The following is a 20,154-nucleotide window of genomic DNA, read 5'->3' as shown; positions in this document are numbered from 1 at the left end:
TGTTGATGACAGAATAAATTCAGAAGACTCCAGCTTTCCCTCAGACTGGAGTCATACTCTGTGTATGTGCTTGGTACCATGATGTCCTGAAAACATGGGCTGAAGATGGTAAGATAGGTAGCAGTCTTTGGGGTGTGGTACTGGGTATGTTTATAGGATGATACCTGTAGTGCTACCTTCAAATCAGAATTTGTCAATATCTGAGATGGTGCTTGTGTATCCCTTCTGCTATCGGGGTTGTTGCCCAAAAAGCAGCCACATGGGGGTATTATACCCAAAAGAGCAGGTTGTGACTTCCATGGTATGTTAAAGAACTTTTACTATGAAGAGGCCATTGATGTCTTCTTCTTTAATCATAGAAAAATTACTCCTGAAAGGTGTTTTTTTTTTAATTCAAAGTATTATGTTAAATATGGCCTTTTCCACAATTTTCTAATAATTCCTGTCAGCTTTTTATTATATTATTATATTTATTATAACTTTCGGGTTTTTAATATATTATTCAGAGTTTTTTAAACACTGTTTTTATTTTTTGCCAGTTACAGTGCTTGAGAAACAAAGCTCGAGGGTGTAATATTGAGCTGAAAACACTGCCTGTGGGATTTACAAAAAGAAGAGAAAATTCAACCACATTCAATTCCACGTGAGTCTTCAGTTGGTTACAGTCAGCAATATTTTGTTTTCACTAAGCATAAAATGATGAGAATTTGAGTTCATACCAATACACTTGCTTTTAAAATCTGTTAGATGCACGTTCTTTTTTGTAAAAACTATGTAGAGTTAATATTTCATGCTTCAGGTTTTCATTTTTTATGCTCTTTGAGCTCAGTTTAACAGCTTACATCATTGATGCTTTATTTTGAAAAATACTAACATTGTGTAATAGTAGGTGTGTTTTTTTCTTTTAATTAACGTTGAGTTTTGTTGCTGGAAGAAGAAAACGCTTCTTCAAAGTTTTATGATAGGGGATTGATGCAGAAGGCTTGCACAAATTCCTCTCTCTGAAAAGGCTGAGTTCAAGTCTGAAGAGGTGCTTCCAATACAGTTCTGAGTTGCATACTGTGATGGGAGTTGCCTGTGCTAGAGGATGTGAATGTTTGGTACAGCACAGCTTAGACAAATGCAGACAGTCAGATATGAATTCAGGGAGAAGGCTTAGGAGATTAAATATTCTTCCCTTTATCTGCTCTGTGGGTTTTCTCTGATATCTAGATTTTGTATTTTAAGGTATTTTCACAGTAAAAACAAATTGTGAAGTATTTTATTGTGACAGCAATCAGGTCTAGAGTTCAGCTCAGTGATATATTGGGGCAAATATAAATGCCTTCTGAGCTTCTCACTGCAGTGAGCTGTGCTGGATCCCCCTGATGGCTCCTTCGCTTGTTTCCTTCATGGTCTCAGTTTTGGTGGCAAGTTGTGTTTTCAGGATGTATTTTTCCCTCTGTTCTGGTAGCTGTGTGCTCTGCAGTGTCAGGCACTGGCTGGCCACCAGAGGTCTGTCTCTGACAGAGTAATAACCAGCTGGAAACTTCTTAGTAGACTCACCTGTATTGTTCAAGCTGTTTTGGGGCAAAAGCGCAGGGTATGGTTTTTGTAAGTATATTAGGTTTCAGAAGAACATTAGGCATAAAATAGGTGTAGAAGTGTAACCTTTTAAAGTTACATATTTTATTGGTTCTACTAGAGAAAACCCACAGTGAACTGGTGAAAAGAATGGAAATCTGAGGTATTTTCTCTTCCCTCTACCCCAAATTAATAGGTCCCTGAGGCTCTCCCATCATAACAGACCAGGTTGTAATCCCAAAACTTGCAGAGGTTGTGTCCCTCTGCACTGACTTTCTTTTCCTTGGCTGCATGCTCTGCATTTTACAGATACCTTTTACTTGTCTCCTGCTGTTGTAATATCTCTGGCTTAGAGCTGAGTTTCACGTTCATGGGGAATTTCCTTAATGTTATGGATAAAACAACATGAACACCCTTAACAAGTACAGAACAAGGAGTAGTCTGTAAGATCAAGTGCAGGAAACCCAGGGATGCTGCATCCCGTAGCTAAGAGGACAGAAGAATGGAAAGAGCACAAATACAGAGAGGGCTGACATTTTTGAGAAGATCCTGACCATGGTACAGTGCTGTGCTGGGAGAAATTTGCTTTCATATACCATGTTCTCTTTCCTCCAGAAAGCGTTTTTGGGTACACTCTGAAGCATAGCTTTAGCTGAGAACAAACTAAGCTTTGAGCAGATTATGCTTTCATGTGTATCGTGTGCTTTTTGTTGTTGAACATGAGCAGATTTAAAAATGGGGCAAGGAGGTGACTTCTTGGCAAATAGGCACGGAAATATTTCACAGACTGACTGGGAGAATGCTTTGCTGGTTTTTATCAGTTGTAAAGTCATGGGGCACTTTTGTTGTTGATGTGGAATGGTAACCTTTCTGGGGCTTTCACATCCCACTAGAAAGAACATGATAACATTCTCTGTTCTGAAGAGGATAGGAAGTAACTGTTTTTTTCCTGTAGAGGCTGTCCAGAGGTATGGAATACGCTCAGTGAATATTACACAACGGATACATTTCCTCTCTATTGCTGCTACTGTTGCTCACACAACAATGGGCTGTTTGAATTCAACGATGCAGATTAAAAATTATCCTGGTTTTTGGGGTTCTTTTTTGGGTTTTTTGGTAGCTAGTTTTGTTTTTCTTTAATTGGCTTGTTCTACTGACTTTTCTTAAATGGGTTCCTGAGGAATCAAGTTTGATCAAACCAGTGAATATCAGGCATTTAACACCTGTCCCATGTGACTTCATGACACCCATAACATTTTGTTGAATATTACGTTCAGATTGGGTAAAACTGTGCAAATAGTCACGTGTCAGTTATATGAGCTCAGGGCCTAGTGTGTCCCTCTTCTATAGATCTGAACCTCTTCTCATGCTGTTTGTCAGTTGAGATTTGTAAAGAGATTGCTCCAAAGGGTGGAGGTTGGAAACTGCTCAACATATGTGTGTGGAAAACTGAGAACAGTCTTCTCTGATGTCCTCTTCACGCTCTCCCTGCAAGCCAACTGTTGGGCTGTACAAGGCAGGAACGAGAGTAATCCAAAACTAGGAAGTACAAGATGTATTCTTGTGTCATCCCCTGCCCTTGCCAACTCTGGAGGACAGATCAGTGTTGTTTCAATGTGTTAACCAGCCTTTTCATTTTGTGGTTTCCATTAGTTTGTTTGCTAAATTTGATGTTGTGAAAGCATACGTGCCAATGCTGGGCAACACGCAGATTAGACTAACTTGTCATATTGAATACCTAGATAATGGAAGGTCATTAGAAAGTAGAGTCTGCGTCCAGTTTGTGAACTCATGGTACATCTGACTTATAAATTATTTTTAATGTGCTGCTTCATCCTATTTTTCCTGTGGTGCCTTTATTTTCCAATAGAATTGAAAGTTCCCCACTGGATGCATTCTGCTGTGGAGTTGGTGGGATGACTTACTGTAATAGGAGGCCTTTGGGAAAGGGGTGGAGAACGTGGCCAGGTTGGGACAAGGCACGGAGGAGCAACTGGGAAGCTGTAGCCAGCAGGTGATACAAGAAGAATGGAGAGACCTTGCAACTCTGTGGCTCCTGGTTCCCTGGCAGGAGATGATGATGGCAGTAGTGAGAGACTGAAATGGAGCAGTGCAGCTCTCTCAACTCTTTAGCTTGTGCTGCCCTGCTCCGACCCTCCCTGCTGTTTGCACTGTCGTAGGCATCTCCACCCAGCTTCCTACCTGCTCCATTCACGACATCTCCCAGACAAAATCCTTTTCACCTCTCCTCCCTGCCAAGAGAGCCCAGAGGGCTACAAGTCTCTTCCCTTGTGGAAGGCATGCCTGCAGCTGGACAACATTTGGTCAGAGGATATGTGTGGGAGAAGGAGGAAGCTTTTACATTTTCTCTCTCCTTTGATTTAATTGTGAGAACAAAATATAGTCTGGAGATCGGGGCTTAGCATCAGTTTAGAGAATATCAGTGTTACAGAAGCTACTTGTGAGGTACACCTGAAAGCCCTAAAATGTCAACTCTGATCTTAACTTAGATAGGAATAATTAAAATAAATTGTTTGAAGTGTTGACAATCTTGAGAATTTAACAAGGAGATTTCTGAGCTGGGTTTTGGACTAATATTACACTGGGGGAGCTGTTAAACTTGAATTTAGTTGTTACTTAGTACATCGTTTTGCTTGCTTTCTTGGTCCCACTAAAGTAAGTTCTCAGGCATAGGAATGCTACTCTGGGCTGGTCAGAGAGCAGGATGTTCAGGCATTTCAGTAAATCAGTAGCTTTTCAGGGCATCCCCATGTGAATTCTGTACCTTAGAATTAGTTTTTTCTAGTTTTTTGCAACTGAAATGCATAATTTTCATAGTGAATCTGGTGGTAATTTTATTTGCATAAGTAACGGAGACAGTAGTTTTAATCTTTAAAGATTATTGTTATAGTTTAGGTTACTCTGCCTTGACAGTGTCCCTTTGATTTACACAGGGCTCTCAGTTCAAGCCTGGTGTGTTTGATATTGCAGCACACATGGTTAGTAACGTCCCTGCTCTTCTGAGGCCCCCTGATAGAAGACCACATGTTTTACAGAGGAAGTGCACTTCAGTGTCTTCACTGATTGTCTGGCTGTTTACTGTAACTAGGAAACATACAAACTTTCAGTAGAAATACTTCACTTTTGCTGTGTATATTTCAAATCCAGGAATTAGCTTGATAAAGTTTCAAGAAGACAGAGACATCCTCTTTTTCCTGCTTCTGTTAGTAGTACAGAAAGTCAATTTGGCACTAGGAACACAGAGTTTCAGGGGACCAGAGGAGATGAAATCACATCTCTACATGTTCTCTTAATTTAATTTTTTAAGAGAATGTCTTCCCTTACTTGGGCTGAATCTTCATTACTTAAGAAGGTTGAGGAAGGCAGTATTATCCAAAAGTATGCATACTGAACACCCAGTACTTTTATTAAACTTCAGTGCAATATATGAGAGTACTGGGTATTGTCAGATGAAAGGACAACTGGTCTGTCATTAAACTTCTTCATGTCCTTTTAATCTCTTTTATGAGTCCAAAATGACACAGAGAGGAAATACGACAGCATTCACACTTTGATGCAAGATGTCCTGTATAGTGTTTTTAAAACATTTTGAGAATATTAGTTGCTAAATAGAAGCAAAATCACGAGTGAATCACTATCTTTGAGAAGCTGGCAGTGAAGTAGTTCTGCAGAGCCAGAACTGCAGTTGGTATCTTAGGTTGTGAGGAATTTAAAATTTTTGTCAATATAGGTTTTAGTTTGCATACATATATACACACACTTAAAAAGATTATATATATCTTAAACCTTCTGCTGCATTCTAGGCTAAACTAGGAGGAAATGTTCTGAGGAAACCTAGGTAAGAAAGTTAAGCTTTATGAGATATTTCATAAATGTTTGAGAACTATGTAAACATTAAAACTTCTAAAAATCTGCCAAGGCACTTAACAGGTATGTCCAAATCCTTTGTAGGTCTGTCCCTTAATGCCCAGTTGCTGTTCTGCCTGTACCTGCAGTACTTTGAGCATCTTCCCAGATACTGCAGTAACTGTAAAAGGTGGTGAGGATTTTTGCAGTTGTTCTGAGAGCCAGCTAAGATAACAGCCGTGTTTTATATATTGGTACTGTCTTTGTAACGTCAGAAATAAAAATCTTTCCATTGTTGCTGTGAAAAATTTTAAAATCGTTTACACGTAGTTCTGTGAAATCTACAGTAGATTATAGAAAATAAGTTTTTGGAAGTTTTAGCAGAAATGAAAGGTAGATAGTTACTTTGCTTTAGAAGAATAATGGTTGCGAAACAGTCTGTGCAGTTCTGAACATATTTTGCAGCTACATCGCATGCAAGGGAAGAGATACTTGGCTGCTCTTTTTCCCTGTGATCGGTTTCCATGCTTCTGAAGTAGCCAGCATAGGATGTGAAGCCAAGCAATGCAGGGATGGGCTGTGATGCTCCTTTTACTGACATCAGTGATGTGCTTGTGCCTCATCCAGATCTCTGGTGTTTGGTAGTTTTATAGTTAGTTTCTTGGTATCCAAAAAACCGTGGAGTGGCATTCCATGGCAGCAGAGCAGCATGGAACACTTCATGGAGTGAGCTGTTACTCAACTGCAGATGACTTACTCAATTACGCATTTTCGTTTAGAAAATGAACATAATACATATCCGTTGTATTTGAAGGAAATACTACCCTAATGAGCCATAATGGAAAATTAGGTCAGTGAGATCTGGAGCCAGGATATCTAACTTTAATCAGAACTTGTTGTGAAGCAGCTTTGATAGCATCTACAGTTGACATCAGTTCTCTAACTAGGCAGAGATCAGTGATGGTGAGGGATGCTTCACTTCAATAACAGGCACCCAGCAGAGAGTTCATTGTACAGGGAAGAGGCTGTTCTAGTTCTCAACTTCTTTTTGTTTTGCCTACTTCTACCCTGTTCTTAATCTATCTTGCCTGTTTCTGCTTGCCATTTACTTCCATTTGAAGAGAGATGAAGTCAACTGCAATTTGTGTTAGCTTGCTGGAAAAAAAAAATCAACATTTCTGTTTTTCCAAAGTGAAACTTTTGACAAGGAATGAGTTTTTTAACTTCAGCTTCCCTGATTCATAGCACTTTCTGTGAACTATTCCATAGACCAGATTGTGCCTGGAAGGGGGAGGGAGGGCGGAAGTCTGAAAAGAACCCTCTTAAGCTGATTTTACAGCTGCAGTGATGAACTGAGTCTGCCTCAGTGAGCCCACAGGGAACCAGTCTTGCATGTGAAATGAGAATGTGCTTTGTGATGACCGTTTCTACTGACACATGAAGAGTATGCCTAACAACAGGTAGCAGACAGCTAGAAGTACTTTTCTGGAATATTTCTTTTTTCAACAACAGGTAGCAGACAGCTAGAAGCACTTTTCTGAAACATTTTTTTTTTCAAGTGCCTGTGTTAGAGACAACTCTCTTGGCCACATACATGTTTCTGTGAGCTGTGTCACAGTTTGTCTATTTCCTCTTGGGAGAGGAAGATCTGCAGGACTCACATTTTGGTTTAAAAATTTGACAGAAAGTCCGTATCACAAGTAAGGGCAGGTCACTTAGACTAGATAAATATGGTCTGTTTGAAAAAGTTGTGGAAGATGAGAAAATACTAGCAAGCCTCACTTCAGTTATTAACAAAACCCTCATCTGAACAGTCCTTAAAAGCATTTTAATAAATGTGCCCATCATTACTGTTTCCTGCAGCTAATGATGGTAACCCTGTTTCTGTGTCTAAAGCTTACTAACTTTTACCTAAAGTCTACCTGAGAAAGTGCTTTGAAATAATACCATTCCATGTTAAACGACAGATATTAACATGTCTGAGAGGAATCACAAACTTGTTCATCACAAGAGAGCTGAACTGGTTACATAACACTATTGATATTCCAGTTAGCTCTGCTTGTGTGGTAGTATTGATGCTCCCTTTAGCTATCAAGATAAGAATTGCAAAACCTCGTTTCACTTATCTTGCAAAAAACTTCCAAAATTCCACTCACTAATTCTGAGTTATTTCAGAACCTTTTGCAGTTTGGTAGTTTAAGGCAGTACTATACCAACGTGCAAAATAGCATAAAAATTATGGGGCCAGATACTGTGCCAGCTTCTGGGTGGGTATACATGCTATGTAATTAAGAGTGTTTTCTGTGTTATCCTTCAGCTCTGGTTGCACAGTTCTCTTACCTATTTCAGATCTGATGGGCTCTTAATTTCACCTTCTCATTTAAGAAAGGCATTCTCATTCTCAACTTTAACAAACAGGAGCAGAGAGAAGGGAAGAATCACGAGGCCTGATACACAACTCTACTGAGGCACATGTTTCTTTGGGGACCTTGGCCTTCATTAGTTCTTTGTATTCTAATTATTAGCTTTTTGGAGCTGGTGTTCCTGCTCGCTGTTTTTTTGGTAACATTTCTGACTTTACCTAGGTAAGGGATTGATTATTTATTTGGTAAGAACACTTCATAAAAAGTGCATGCATTTAAAAATTGATATAATACTTAGTTAAACTTAGCAGCTAAGTCTACTGTTTTGCTACTGGATGCACATACATTTGTCTCTGCAGCCAGCTAGAACCTGCTGGATAATGTTTCATCTGCCTGATAAACAAATAACACAACATGTTGGAACAACACTGTGTTTACTTTTAATTGTAGAACCAGAATCTTTTCATAATTGATGTTGATTATTCTGGATACAGTGATTCATTGGTCTTAAATAGTGTTGAAAAAATAGTTTAAAAAAAGGCAGGGAGAATGCCATTAGACGTTCCTATGCTTCATGTAGATGTTTGGCCTCTGATTTCTAAATTTTTGCTGTTTGTCATATAAAATTCTGAACCAGAGCAAAGGACCGTGAACCTTTTAGACTGTGCTTTCTCTTAGGGGATTCTTTTAGAAAGGTATTGTTACACTCAACATACTGAATGGGAGAATTTGGAGCAATAAGAGGAAAAATGCTTTGTCTTAAGTCAGTATTGATTTCTGCAGATGAGCAAAAAGGCAAGAAGAGATTTCCTGATGTAGGAAAGTGTCCTCTAGATAACACTTCCTTTCTTAAGATCCCTGGAACTATGCTTCAGTAACTTCTGTTCTCAGGTATTAGTTATGCTAGCTGGAAAGGGAAGATGGGTCTTAAAACTAACAACGAACACACAGAAGAAAGGAATTTGACATCACTTTTGGTCTCTACCAAAAGCTTTACAGTCTTTCAGTAAAATATTTAGTCTTTCTAACTTCTCTTATCCATGTTATGTCAGAATGCAACTTCCTTCCTTGGCCATGACAGACTTTCTATTGAGGCCGTCACTGCTGTGAAAAGGCGGGTCCCCTGTTTTGTGTTTTGTGAGGATCTGGCTGCAGCTGGGACTTCTGGCTGTTATTGCTGTACAGGTTTGACAATCTGTCCTGTGTGATATGAAATTAAAGGGCACGTGGAATATACTCTCTTTTAAAATGTGAAATACTGTTGGCCAGTTAATTGGTGTATTTGTAAGGAACAGATTTTCATCCTATGAGGACTTGAAGTTCAGCAGGATATGGGAGCATTGCATCTTTCAAAGGGCATCTCAGCTTCTCTGCATGTCCCTTTTATTCTTCGAAGCCATTCAAAATCTTAACTATGTATTTTCTCCTGCACCCATGTTGTAGGCTACCAAACTTTATAATAGAAAAAATAAGTAGCAGTTATCAGCTGACACTAAGAATATCCATTTCTTTTTTCAGGGAGAACAAGTTCTACTGGCATTTGAAGCTTGTATTTCCTCACTGTCACGCTGAATACACTTTAAAACGGTACAGAGCTTGAAAAATGGATTTCTATAAAGGTTAAATTAATCTGCTGAAGTTGAATTGCAAAATGTTTTGATCAATTCTTATCTAGTTCTATTACATAAGGTAAACTTGGGTATTAATTTTAGTCTTAATTAAAAGGGCATTTAAATTTTTACAAATATTGTGAAATTGTATAGTCCTTTCCTCTTTGAAAGCTAGCAGGCTTTCCAAATCAGTCAGAATGCTTGGTTGTAAATCCTTTTCTCTATGTAAACAGCAGCTTGTGTATCCATAATAGCAATACCCATACACGTGACAATACTGTATTCTCATGGAGCAGATGTTCAGCAAGATTTGCCATCCCTCCTTGCTTGCACGCTGGAGCTGACCTTCATATAGGGTGATATGGTTGCATTGTTTGCTTTGTAGGAAAGCCCACAAGCACATTTTGAAAAGGCTGAAAAATAAACTTTTGTTGACAAATCTTTCTCCTTTTTTCCTAACCTGAAGAGGGGTGAGAAATATGCCCTTGTCTGCTTCTAGAGCTGTAGGGACAGCATGTTTCTATTGCAGGGTTAGAAACTAGAGATGCATCTGTTTACTCCTTGTACATGCCTGTGAAATTCCAGTGCTGAAATTGAGATAAAGCTGCCGATGTCTATGCAGTATTGGTACACATTTATTATCCTCCCATAAACTGCGCAGTTGTGCCACTCTAGCGTGCAAATATACAGGTTCCTCCAGGTGACTCATAATAGATTTTTGTGTACATGATGAACCATGTCTCACATATTTGATTTTTATCTCTGGTGAAAGGGTGCCTGACGATAAAACACTCGCTGATATCCTTAAGCCGTACATTGATCCAGTGGAGTCAGATCCTGTAGTTTGTCAAAGGTGTGTATTGAGTAACTTTTCTGCCTATTTCATCTAGTGCACTAATAAAAGAAGGGAATGGTTCTGAATAAATACCTTAAATTAGCTGCACTTTCAGCTTGCAGAGCTGAGTTCCCTGTCAGCAGTACATCTTTAATTCCTGTGATGAAACATTGTATGATCCTAACATTCACCAACCAACTAACCCTGGGGTATAACCACCAAATTTAAACCAGGAAAAGATTAAGAAATCGACTCATGGCATAAAGATCAAATAAAGTAACTAATTCTAAAAAATGTAACCATAATTAACCTCAATCGAGGGGACAGTAAATCTTTTCTTAAGAGTAATTAGAAAAACGTACTAGTAATTATAACCCTCATTTATAGGAAATACTTAGTATGTGGCAAACTGTCTTCATGAAAAAAGGTACATTCTTTTGGTTGTTGGCATGCAAAAGATATCCATCTCTTATGGATGATAGGAAGAAAAGTCATGGTATATTACTGTTTCTTCACCTTTACTGCATTTTTCATTTTTCTTTTCAGATTAAAAATCTATACAGGATCTCCTCAGTCAGATGTACAAATTTTAATGAAAATAGAAAACAGGAGCAGAAACTCTGTAAGGTAAGGTGGTTCCTCAGTTTATGTGCTTACTGATTAAAAATAACAAAAAGAATTAACACGTTTCTTAGTCTTTTCAGTATTATAATTGGAGATTATGTAATCTCATGGATTAAACTTCAGTGAGTAGTTACGAACTGTCTTGAAAATTATTCAACAAAAATACTGTTTCTTTGTCTTTTACTATGTCAACATTGTAATTCCAGTGCAGTTATTGAGTAAATGTGCCTGTACCTGAGCTGCTTCTGCAGCAGCCCATGACAGTGTAACAGAACATAGGTTTGTGTTAAAGTCCTAAATAACTGTAGACATCCATTCCCTTCTGGAAGTTCCTCTGTTGGTATGTTAACCTCCTCAAGAGAGTTGAAGTGATAGTTGAAGGGAGTTGTCTTTTTAAGTCACTACAGCAAAAATTGCATGTATCAGAATCCAGTCTCTGCATTTGAAATTACACATTTTTCTCAAAGTTACCAGCTCATCATTCTTCATGTTACCATATTTCTGGGTGTGGGCTTTTGTCTCCAGAATTCAGACTTGTGCAGAATTGTTTTCTTTGTTTCCAGAACAGACAATAATCTTGAACTTTAAGGAAATTAAACTTTAAAGAAATATTTTTTGCTGGTATAAATACCATTTTGAACACTCCACCCTGTTGTCATTGTTACTGGAAAGGATATGTATCAGCTTAGTATCATAGCTTATTGTGGTTGACCAGTGATTCCTAGTTAGGCATCTTAAAGTACATTCTTGTCTTCAGATGTAACAAATGTTAAATAATATGCTTTCCTAAAACATGATATGTTACTTCTAAGGGTAGAATAAAGGTATATTAAAAGAATTTTTGTTGTAACTGAGCTTCCTGTTTGTGCTGTATTTTTTCCCCAATAATATTAAAAAATGTGTAATGTACTTTGAAATTCAAGCCCAAACTCTTTAATGATTTTGATTGATTTTTTTTTCTTTTTGCAATCATTATTTGAAATATGGTTGTAACATTTGCCATCAGAGTTGCCAACTAGAAACCTCTTGGTTTTAAGTGAATTTGAGGATACGGAACCATGGTTCTTACATGCAGGGAAAAAACATGAAAGGCCTTGGGCTGCTCAGTACCCTGTGTCTGAGGGTTACAGGTGTGGGAATAGTGAGTTTTCATTTGTGGACACTGTCAGGTACCAACTGTTTCAACTGAATGTTCAGAAGTCCCTGGGGCCTGATGGATTTTGTCCTGGAGTACTGAAAGACCCATGGGATGTTATGGCAAGGCCTTTCTTGATCTTGTATTAGAAGTCTTGGGAGTCTGAGGAGGTCCCTGCTGACTGGATGTCATGGTTTAGCCCAGCAGGCAGCTAAACACTGCACAGGCACTCACTCAACACCCCACATCCCCAGTGGGATGGAGAAGAGAATCAGGAAAAAAAAAGAAAAATTCTTGTGTTGAGATAAAGACCGTTTAATAGGACAGAAAAGTAAGGGATGATAACAATAATGATAAAAGAATTAGAATATACAAAACGAGTGATGCCCAGTGCAGTTGCTCACCACCCACTGCCCAGTTCCAACCAGTTCCCAAGTAGGAAAAGCTTCTCCAGCTTTGCCTTTAGCTTGTACACTGACCATGTTTTTATATGGTATGGAATGTCTGTTTGGCCAGTTGGGATCAGCTGTCCCTGCTGTGTCCTCTCCCAGCTTCCTTTGCCCCCTAGTCTACTTGCTGCTGGGGTGGTGTGAGGAACTCAAGAGACTTTGACAGTATAAGCATTAGTCTTTTACATTTCCTTTTTTAGGAAAGAAGGAAAAGTTGGGTTTGTAATAGCAGGTAAAGTTCACCGTTTGATCTTTGGAAGTGGAGTATTGTAAGTTATGTAGAGGGCTTGGGAAAAAAACAGTTTAATATCAAAGTTGACTATTTCTTATGTTCATCAATTTTATTGTTACTTAATCATTTTCCTCTTCTGAAGTCTCTATAACATTTTATTACTTCACAGATTTGAGTGAGAATTCTTCATGAAGTTAAATTAAATTTACTTTAGTATTCTTAAGTTTGTGATTCTTCATATAAGTTGGCAGAGCAGGTCCAGCTGGGGCAACGCAGACAGGTCAAGGAAACAGCATATTGGTAGAAAATTCCTCCTCTGCAAGGAAAGAACAAAGTTTGTTTGAAATGATGGGATTGCTATGTCAGCAGAAAATCATCTTCTGTCGACATAAGCTGTGTCTGTGCCAGCAAGCACTCTCAGTGCAGTGTAGTTGTTGTGACAAAGGCTCTATGAGGGAATTCACATTTTTACTGTAGTTGCATTACAGTTCAGTAAGGGAGCATTTGTTTTGATTTCTTCTCCTTTTCGTTCTCTACCCCTGGTTAAATTAACTGGGGGGTAATGGTCCTTATTCCATAAATCAATACCTGGAATTGCAGTGGAAGTACTTGTGACTGAAACATGACTGCCTTGCTGCTTAGTGGCCTTGGGTGTGGAACAAAAGCTGAGTGCAAACAGAACTCTCTCACCTTTCTTTATCCATGTTTCTTTAACAGTGGGGATGTGTTAACTGCTGGTTTGTGTAGCCTTGAGTGCCACTCTCAGCTCAGAGTAATTTCTCATCATTCTGCAAGATTTTAGGCTGTGTGTTCCCATATGTCAAAATGCTCTTCCATCGCTTTGTGGGCAGACTGAAGGAGTGGGATTGGTGTATACATGTAAGTCTACATGAGTGTTGTGCTATCCACTACTTCTATGGCCACCAGAAAAATTTCTTCTCCACGAGCATGAGATACTAGAAAAGCTGTAAACATACACTGTTAAATCAGATGTTGTTTTTAGGCTTAGCAGAACCTTTTGAAAAAAATACTTTTTTAGAGCTACAATTGCATATTATTGAGGAAGAGCAGTGGTGTTTCAGAGAGCATCTAAGCAGGATTATTATAGGTTATAAAATGTTAGTCTTTTAGTTTTAAGATAAGTATGCTACAGAAGGATTTTAGTATTTCCTGCAATTGTTTCTGAAACAGGAGTTTGTGGTTTAGTTTGGCTGTTTTCTGTGTTTCACAGCACATCACCCTTTTAGTTTGAAGGTCCTTTGCAGAATGCTTTAAATTTTTGGGGTTTTCTTTCTGCAGAAATTCTAATTATCCACGTAGTACAGCTTTCTGCTTTCTCACCGTTTTCTTCAGAACTTCAGAAAACCACTAGTGTGCAGGTATCATGGATAGCTACCAAAGACAGTGCTTGCTTTCTTCGAACTACATGTCTTTTATCATCAGTGGGGACAGTTCTTAGAGAACTTTGTGATAAGCTCTTATTTCTATCTTCTCTAAAACCAGCTTGTAAGGATTGCTTGCAGTATGAATTAGTAGCACTCTACAGTTACCTGGGGTAACCGAAAGCATAATCTGTCATCATGTCCTCTCCTCCCTACCTGTAATCTAATGCTCTATAACTGTTAGTTACATTTGACTGTCTTCTCATTAACTACATGTACTTTATGAGGAATCTTATGAAAGAGGATTTGTAAAAACAAGCATTACACAATTCTCTTCTTCCTTTAAAACCTTGGAAAAAATCTGCATTTGAATGGGTCAGAATAGTTTCCCATTTGGTACTGCTTGCTTCTGTCACCTGTTATGCAATATTTAGTTGGTGTTTGGTGTCCGTTCTCTCCTCAGCTGTAGCTATTCCAAGAAAGGTTTAACTGCTGCCTCTTGGATGATTTTTACAGTCTGCATTCCTTTATAAGTAGTATTTTCTTTCTTCAGGATAAATTAGGGTCCTGACTATCTTCAAACCTTTATTTGGGATGCCTTCAAAGTGACTTCATATGGTAAGAGTTTTGCATTTTCCACTAAGGAAAGGAAAGATGCAATGGCTAAATTATACAGTCTGGTTGGGAAATACACATTCTCATTTTCCTTTGAATAGCCTTATCAGGCTTTGTGTAACAAAAAACCAAAAAAACAAAAACAAAACAAAAAAAACACACCAAAAACCAAACAACAACAACAACAAAAACACCAAATCAAAACAGCCAGCAGCCCCTCCCAAAAAAGAATTCCCAAATCCAACGGACCCTTGGTATTTGTTATTAGTAAGTTAATAGTCAAAATTTGGGGGGTTTTTGTAAGTACAGATACTTAATGAAAAGTTTATTTACTCAGCCTAATCATATAAAATGGTCTTATTTAGACAAGAGAAATAACTGTAACAAACCTAGTTTATAGTAGATACTTTGGTATCTGTTTTCCCGGGTTCAGTAACATCTTGCACAAATCTAGTTAAGATAGATTACTCTTTAATCACATGCATTTAGTTTAATAAAATTAAAAAATAATGCTTTCTTAAGGATCAGTGCTAGGTCTTCTGTATGGTAATGTTCTTTTTTACCTATTCTGAATGGCATGTGAATGTTGTTTCAGAATAAGTTGTTGCAGAGAACTTTTTGGGGGTTTGAGGATAGGAGTAGACACTGACAGGATATTTAGGTGCCTGGAAAGTATAGTCTGGTTGACCTTAAGAGCTTTGGAAAGCCCATTGATTTCAGTGGACCACATCCTTGAAGGAGCTGGAGTACAGAGTGTTACCAGATTGTATCCTGTCACTTTCCTGTCATAAAACTCCCACACCATACAGGGATGCATATAGAATCAGTTGTAGAATTGTTTTCTGTGTCAGTAGTACTGCTGCAGCTCATGCTTCAATTACTCAGAAAGCAAAAAAATACCAAAGGAATTCTTGTACCAGTTCCAGCGTCAAGGGGCTTCTTGCTCTCTGTGGTGACACTGGCTGGTGCGCATGAGGATGCTGGTATGTTTGCCACTTATTTCTGGTGGGCCATAGAGAAGAAAATCTGCTGAACAAGTATCAGAGGTTCTTCTCTACTGAATGCCATTGCTTTATGGTGGTGAACACTTACTTAGCTTTAACTTATTCAGTGCAGTTGCTTCCCAGAAGGCTGGATGATGTTAGTAATTTTGGAGCACTTCCCTGTCTCAAGATCAGCTGGCAGAAATGAGAGTTATTTCCTTGGATGACTGAGTTTCTGTGCTCAAAGAGAATTTTCTTTTGTAGTCTATTGTTTTTAAATAACTATGGGTTAGAGGACATCAGTAGGTCTCAGTAGTCAGAGTAATAGATTTAAAAAGGTGAAGTTTTTTGCTTTAGTATGTGCAGATAAACGAACAGACTTTGGATAATCACCTTGGAATTCAGAAGGTAGTAGAAGTGTAATGGAACCAAATCCTTTCTAATGTAGTGTTTAGATTATTTATGTCCCTATCCTTAAAAATGTCTATTAAATACCTGTTTTGTCAGTGATTTTAAGATTATAGAAAAAACTGTTATATTAAAATGCATTGAAACTAAGCATGTAGTCTTTGCATTCTGCTTTTCATACATAACTCAGTTTTTTTATGAAGTCACTACTCTTAGTGCAGTGCACGGGTCAGTTCTTCTTATCGTCTTATTACAACCTTGTTTCAAAAATAGTCCTTCATCTAGCAAAACCAATGTGCTGGAATTGGCATGTTTCAAGCGTAATTTCATCCTTTGCATTTTCTGCAAATGTTGAAAAACGGGGGGTGGTGTATTTAAGATTCTCTAGTCTTACTCTGGAAGCAATTTCTTTTCACATTTATGTAGTACGTGGTATACATGAGACTGGAATTAAGGATACAAATCCCTGGCTGAACTGCTGGCCTTGGCATGAGTTGGAACAGACCCCAAGCTGGCTTTAACCTATGCCAGAAGATTGACAGTAGAATTCATTACTCCTCTCTAGCTTGCAGCAGCTGGCACAAAAGGAGCTCTGCCAGCTTTACAAAAGCAGGGAGCTAGCTCACAATAGTCATTCTTCACTGCACAACTGTAGTCAGGCACTGGTGACTTTGTGCTGTTCAAGGGGAAATAGAATTTAGTCTGTTCAAGGGGACATAGAATTCGGTCTGTAGTCTGTTTCTTAAACACAGCATTCCTGTGTACTAATACTTGCTGCTGTTTTTTCCCAGAGTGCTAGATTTTGGTTTGTGGGGTTTTTTTATTAAAACTTCAACTTTTCTTACTGAATACTTTGTTACATTTTCTCGCAGGTTGTTTCAAGCTTTCTAGTTTGTTACTGCAGCCGTTTCAGTGTCTTTTTTCACATGCTGTGTCTTTATCTGAAAATCAGTCTCTCTACTGACAAAAGCGATGCAGAGCAACAGATGCCAGGTTACACAGCTTTTACTGTAAAAAATACTCACTTTTCCTTCCTAGCTACTTACGTTTTTCATTGGAATCCTGTATTACACAACATAGATGGAAAGCAGAAAACTAGTAATTGCTGAATATAAGTGTGTATGGTCTGAATCTGTAGCATGCATAGCTAAATGTGTCAGATGTCTGACTATAATTACTTGACCTTTCAGAAGATTTTTGGGACTATTCAAAAAAAACCCAGAGTTTGTCCGTCTTACTATCTTGAGCAATCATTCATTTTTTTCTTGAAAGGGATTCCTTTATGAACCAGTTGATGCCTGTTTTTTTAAAGTAACAATCCAGTGTTTTGTAACCCATGCTGAATTCTTTTGGATGAACTGTTTTATAATTAATGGTATTGCATTAGAGTTGCTAGAGTGTTGCTGACTGAGACATTTATTGCAGAAAGATTTATTTGAAATCATAGCCTCGGCTCCCTGATTCTGCTGTCTGTATTGGAGCAAGTTAAATACAGACAGCTTGCAGAGGAGGAATACATACTTACAGAGGCAGAGGATGAGATAACAGTAAAAGTTACAGTTGGCTTCAACCAGTGGTTTGACCTGTCTAGTTATCTAGTGGAGTTCTGGAAGCACCACAAGCAGACCCTCAAACCTTCAGACCCTTCATGCTTGCAAAGCAGGTAGGCAGACCCCAAATTCTAAAACACAAAGAGAACTACACAGTATCCTCTTTTTTTGCATCATAAGTGGGCTTGAAGAATGGGAGCAGCCTACCCAGCACATGCACGGGCAGATTTTCTGTCCTCTCTCCTAGGAAATATGCATCTAGGAAAGGCTTTTTCAAGAACAAATCTTGCAGTTTGCTCCAGCCTACCGTCTCTACTGGGGAGAACTGGCCTGTATATATGTGTAACATGCATGGTATGGAAAAAGCCTTCATGGAAATCCATGTACTGTGTAGCATGCACATATAAGGCAGACTTGAAGGCAAGAAAACAGGCTATGAAATTCAAGAAAATATGCAGTTGGAAAAACCCTGCTGAATAATGTGTTGCCCCTTGGCTGAAGGAAGGAGCTGGTAAAAATGAGCTACAGAGCAGAAGTAATGTTCAAACTATTTGTCCTATTCCAGTCCAGCGTAAGTGTTGTGAGATGTGTTGAGGGGTTTAATTCAACTGTGTGGGCTACTGTTAAAATATTTTTCTGAAGGAAAAAGAAGATTTTCTGCTGGTTTCTTGCAAGAAAATGACATGATGAGATGCTGACCTACAGTTTGCAGAGTTTCTCAATTCTTGGGACCAGGAACATGGGGAAGCTGAAGTAAGAGGCTTCTAGAAGCAAAGGTACAAACTCCTTCCTGGACAGTTGAAGTGATAGGCTGAACTTGGAATCTGCAGCACTGTGAAACATGGCATCACAGTCATCACTGTTTTCACAGAGGCAAAGTAGAGGAAAACTTCTTTGTGTTCTTGTCAGGAAGCAGAAAACCTGTTATTTCCTCCTGATGCTGCCAAAGGGGAATCCCTCTGGTTTTTTCTTGACGGAAATGAGCAAGGGTTGATTGTTTCAGCGTTGCCAATTGACCTTCCTGCTTGTTTGCCAAGAGAATAATTTGTTTTCTTTATTTCATACCTTTTCCTTTTCATTGTAAAGCACCAGTAACCCATTACCTTAATGGAAGATTTATGGCACTGTGATTCCCATGGAAATAAGTATAAATTTGTGTATATGTTTCCACCATTCAGTAGAGAGTGTTAAAGGTATTCAGGCTCTCTCCATAGGAGCCAAATTTACTCTCTAGGGATTCAAAATAAGAAAGATATCAATTCTTCCTGAAGTGGTAGTTTATTAGATCAACCTAAGCATAGTAGCAAAAGTATTGCCTATTTACAATGACTGATTTCTCATCATTTTTATATTTCCTCTTTGTTTTAGCAGTGCACTGCTTGCTTTCATTTATTTGTCAAATGAGATTTAACCTATTAGTTTTCTAAACTTTATATATTAAGAGGTTTTCATTGCATCCTTTGATTTTCCTTGGTATGACCTGTGCCTATTAAAATGATTTACAGGTACGTTTCATGAGGCTGTGTAACAGAGTGCTGTAATTAAACTAGACTTACAGCATTGGCTTTTTCCCTGTGATTATGCCAGTATTGTATTAATGGCAGAAGTTTCATATTATTTTGACTTCCTTGCATTTTGGGGGAACCATGCACAGCTTTGACTTGTACTAAATATGCCACTGATACCTTTTCAGTTTTTGGAACTTCAGGCATTCATCTGCAGTAGTCTGCTCACTCTCTTCTTATTGATAAGAACTTTTCCCATGTAAAATCTCATACTGGCTTTAGGCCTTCTGGCTGTCATTAACTCAGGCTGTTTTGGTGCTTTATCTAAGTCATACTTAGTAATGTAAGTAGCCTTACATGATTGTGATGTACCCATTTTCAGTATCTCACCTCTATACCATTTAAAGAGTTGTAAACCTTGAGTTTTAGAGCAGTTTGTAAAGCTGCCTGGCTTCACAAAGCAAGTAAATTCCGATGTGTGGAAGGAACTATTGCCATGATGCACTTGAATTATAGTATCTTTACTTGCTGCTGGATTTTTGTCCCTTTTTTTCATTATGTCTTAAGAGATGCGGAAAGTATTTGCATTCTTGAAATTCGGTATCACTTTATTTCTGTATTCTTTGAACCAAATTCTGTCACATGCAAGAAACTGACATTTACTGGTTTCACATTTTCCTGTTGTTTTGTTGTACTTTCTTTTATAACTAAAAGATGCAGAATGTTCTGTACTTCAATTAATTATTCTGCATCCTGAATTCTTTTACCACATCACTCTTAAAGCTCAGTCCACTAAATTGTTGCACCAGTTGCCTTATCTCCTTTATGGGTTTTGCCATCAATTGATACATTTTTCCATTACTGTCATTAAACAACTTTTACTCTGCTTTTTTTCTTTGTGCAATTGCCTCATTCTCAAGAGGTTTAAACAAGGACAGCCTTTGTGCTTCTATGGTGACATACTTGTGGTGTTATTTTGCTTATCTCTTCTTTCTGCTTACTGTTCTGTATATTTTCTAGGGTAAAAGTGAAC

At 38.3% G+C, this 20,154-nt stretch overlaps 1 protein-coding gene across 1 annotated transcript in view; it reads left to right on the top strand.

Moving 5' to 3' along the window:
- The window catches only part of ZNHIT6 (zinc finger HIT-type containing 6), a 38,037-nt gene that overhangs the window by 3,176 nt on the left and 14,707 nt on the right, over positions 1 to 20,154 (top strand). Inside the window, exons 6-9 of the mRNA XM_050307084.1 lie at positions 540 to 643; positions 9,312 to 9,380; positions 10,176 to 10,256; positions 10,785 to 10,865. Coding sequence (XP_050163041.1) covers positions 540 to 643; positions 9,312 to 9,380; positions 10,176 to 10,256; positions 10,785 to 10,865 — 335 coding nt within the window. The remainder of the gene's footprint in view (positions 1 to 539; positions 644 to 9,311; positions 9,381 to 10,175; positions 10,257 to 10,784; positions 10,866 to 20,154) is intronic.

Source organism: Myiozetetes cayanensis, unplaced genomic scaffold (assembly GCF_022539395.1).
Source record: "Myiozetetes cayanensis isolate MyiCay16 unplaced genomic scaffold, myiCay2020 scf12, whole genome shotgun sequence".
Classification (NCBI taxonomy): domain Eukaryota; kingdom Metazoa; phylum Chordata; class Aves; order Passeriformes; family Tyrannidae; genus Myiozetetes; species Myiozetetes cayanensis.
Note: the sequence above shows the minus strand (reverse complement) of the source record. Positions and strands in the feature narration are given on the sequence as shown.